The sequence below is a fragment of the Miscanthus floridulus genome, chromosome 16 (genome assembly GCF_019320115.1).
Source record: "Miscanthus floridulus cultivar M001 chromosome 16, ASM1932011v1, whole genome shotgun sequence".
NCBI lineage: Eukaryota > Viridiplantae > Streptophyta > Magnoliopsida > Poales > Poaceae > Miscanthus > Miscanthus floridulus.
This window is the reverse complement of record NC_089595.1, coordinates 15,351,816-15,354,942: the sequence shown is the minus strand read 5'-3', so window position 1 is coordinate 15,354,942 and position 3,127 is coordinate 15,351,816. Positions and strand designations below refer to the sequence as shown.

The 3,127-nt window shown below is 49.5% G+C and overlaps 1 protein-coding gene across 1 annotated transcript; it reads left to right on the top strand.

The window, feature by feature from the left end:
• The first annotated feature begins 1,211 nt into the window (after nucleotides 1-1,211).
• Nucleotides 1,212-2,746, top strand: LOC136510321 (uncharacterized). The gene is made up of 2 exons (XM_066504813.1): nucleotides 1,212-1,476; nucleotides 2,196-2,746. Exons 1-2 carry the CDS (start codon nucleotides 1,212-1,214, stop codon nucleotides 2,744-2,746), a joined length of 816 nt encoding a protein of 271 aa, XP_066360910.1.
• The last annotated feature ends 381 nt before the right edge of the window (nucleotides 2,747-3,127 follow it).

Sequence of the window (3,127 nt, the reverse complement as noted above, 5' to 3'; positions counted from 1 at the left end):
CAAGGACGGCGAGCGACGGAGGAGGGATGACACTGATAGGAACACGAACTCACATATTACCAAGAGGGGAAGGGAGAGGGGGAGTGGAAGGAGATTAGGGAGGAGAAGGGAAAGGCTGGCCGACGGCGGAAGGCAGATCAAGGTCACCGGAGTCAATGAGGTCGGACGCCAAGGAGACGGTGGCGCGACGAAGGCAAGGCGAAGACGAGAGCAGTGTGGGCGCTGCGCGGCGGGTGGAGTCGAATGGATTAGCCGATTAGGGTTAGGTGAGGAGAGGGGGCAGCCACGGCGTGTCCCTTATATATGAAGGGAGGGCCGAGTGTGGGCTGATGATGGGCCAAAATGGCCGTTGGGCTGGCGGTGGCGGGTAGCCGTTGGGGGGGGGCTGGCTGCCTCGGGCCACTGTCGGGCCTCCCTCCATTTCTCGTGCCGGGCCGTGCTGGCCCACGGGCTTGGGGGTCAGCCCAAGCACAGCCTGAGCAGCGGGCCGGGCCAGCCCGGGCCCGAGTTTCATCGGGCCGTGCCGGGTTCGTGTCGGACTTTTTTTTCGTGCTTCGTGTCATGCCGTCGTGCCTCGTGCTGCATGGCCAAGTATACGCGTGAGGCACCGATGGCGACTCGAAGACGAAGATTTTTCGAATTTCCATAATCTTAACAGAAACAACGAAGACGTAGATTTTCTAGAATTTTGAGAGAAGTAGAGAACAGGAAAGCAGGCCGCGTCGTTGAGCTCTGAGCTGCAAATTCCCAAATTTCCTGGCCTAATCGTTACGACCTCTTTCCAAGAAATGGGCCCGTTACTCCTGCCGCGGCCCTCTTCTATCCAGACGCTTCTTTACTCGTCGAACTCTGGAAACCCTAATCAGACTCTTTTTTGTATCGAAGGAGAGGAAGGAGGACGCTGACACTGTTGGTGTTAGCAACCATCCATCCAGATCTATCCTCTCATCGTTGACCATGGCTGTTAGAGTACGTCAGGGGCCTATTGGGCTTGGGTTGGCTGTATAGCTCATTAGTGTTAGGGTTAATTAGAGATAAGGGCCACTTACTTAAGGGTCAAGTAAGCCTTGCTTAGGAGCCAAGTAAACCTCTCTATATAAGGAGATGAGATGTATCGATCTAATCAAGCAAGAATTAAGAAGGAAATCCCTTCCCTCTTGCTTGGTCGTGGGCAAAGCCCCCGGCCGGCCTTCAACCTCCCTCGCGTGACAATGGCATCGAAAGCCCTCCTGCTATTTGCCCGAGCCGCCCGCTCAGCTGCGGCGGCCACGTATCGCGTCGCCAGCTTGGCTGAGCGGAGGGCGCTCTCTCCGAGTCCGGAGGCGGTGGCGGCCGCATCTGATGGTCCTCGCTTAAGTGGAGGTCGTTCCGCCGCCGCCGGACCTACCCACGGCACGGCTGCACCTCCCCCCGCCATGGACGCACCTAGCCCCCGAACCGGCAGCTGGGTTGCCTCCGCCGCTCCATCATCAAAAGGTAAATCCGATATCTCTCCCTCTTCATATGGCGGCTATACCAGCGTACGGAATTTGGCATCTCTCTTCTGGTGGCGAATTGCCCATCTCTCCTGAACCGAAAAAACTGACTATAGTTTTTTTAGTATTTTTACCGTCGTTCAGCAATTCCAGACGATCTAACATTTTCTACATGATGTGAGAATACACTGTTTCATTTTATTAAACACCTTTGTTCATTCATGATAAATTCGGAGGACAACATTTTTTTTAGAGGTAACTTCGGGGAGGATCAAAGCGATCCTCACCTGCATTTCATTTCCACAGATGCCGGTGAACTGGTTGGTGGAAGGGGGCAAGCCCCAAATCCAAAACAAATTGTTTACAGCTGTTGAGATGATAGGAACAATTACATGATAAAGGAATTCCTCCAATTCAAAGCTAGGGAAGCGTTTCTTCTTGGGATTCGACAGGCCCAAGAGCTGACTGAATCTCTGCAAGCTAGGGAGGACAACATAAAACATATTAGGACTGTTTCCTTTTTTTTTTGTCTCTTGAACTTGCTCTCTTGTATGCTTCCTGTGCTCTCTTTGTTGCTTTTAATATATATATTCCTCCTGTAGTCCTGTTCTTTAAAAAAACATATTAGGACTGTTTTTGGTGTTCTACCTGCGAATTAAATAGCATTTGACACAATACTCCCCCCTCACCTTTATTTTCCCTTTTTTTTTGTTTATATAGATTTGTCCAAGCCAGGTGATAGGGTGGAGTTTGTGCCAAAGGAGGAGGACGTTGAGTCAGATGAAGCCCTGCGGGACCTGTATGAGCGCTGGTGTAAGGCTTTTAACCAGAAGCGTGAGCCTGATGAGATGGCACGCCGGTTCAACAAGTTCAAGAACAGGGTGCTGCGTATTCACAGTATGAACAAGGCTAATCAGTCATGCAAGGTGGGACTAACCAAGTTCTCTGATGGAAAGCTAGCGGAGATGCGTGCCAATCGTGATCCGCATGATTGTATGCTTGCACAGAAGTTTCCAAATTCATGTCTTCTTTGGAAAGGTGATGGCAAATTTCTGAAGGAAGTCTTTGCTGATTTTGATGTGGTTAATGGAAAACTTTTTGTGTACTTTCCTTTGGAGAAGGGGACACGCGTCGCAGATAAGAAGGAAATCTCTACTGAGTATGAAGTTGTTTATGGCAGATTGTTTGTTGCAGATCTACCTGAGGGACGTAAGCTGTTAGTCCCAAATAATGAGTTCATCAAGCGCCGCTGGATCCCATACCTCCCCTGAATACCTATTTAGCTGTACGGTGGCTATCCTTGTGTGCTCCTTTACCAAGTAGTTGTCCCTCTGCTAAGGAATGCGTATGTTAGACTGGGTTCCTTTTGCCCAATAATGCATATCTAGTAGTGCTTTTGCAAGGCATGCATCTATGTAAGAAATCATGCTTCTCCCTTACCACCGATGTGCTCAGAAATCGTGGGGCATTGTGTTTCCGTGCCATCGTTGATCCAGCGAGTCATCATTGTGTGTGGGGATCCAACAGCTTTTGTGTGTAATGGAGAACTTTCAATGATTTCTGAAGATAAAGATTTCAACCAAATTGCAGTGCCTTATCTATATCTTTGTATTTATTTGTTGTTGTATATAGAAGCAATAATGTATTTATTT

Bases quoted from the DNA above. Each gene is read 5' to 3' on its own strand.
- LOC136510321 (XM_066504813.1), top strand. From the start codon at position 1,212: ATGGCATCGAAAGCCCTCCTGCTATTTGCCCGAGCCGCCCGCTCAGCT. The intron at 1,477-2,195 runs GTAAATCCGATA...TTGTTTATATAG, and splicing joins CGCCGCTCCATCATCAAAAG to ATTTGTCCAAGCCAGGTGAT.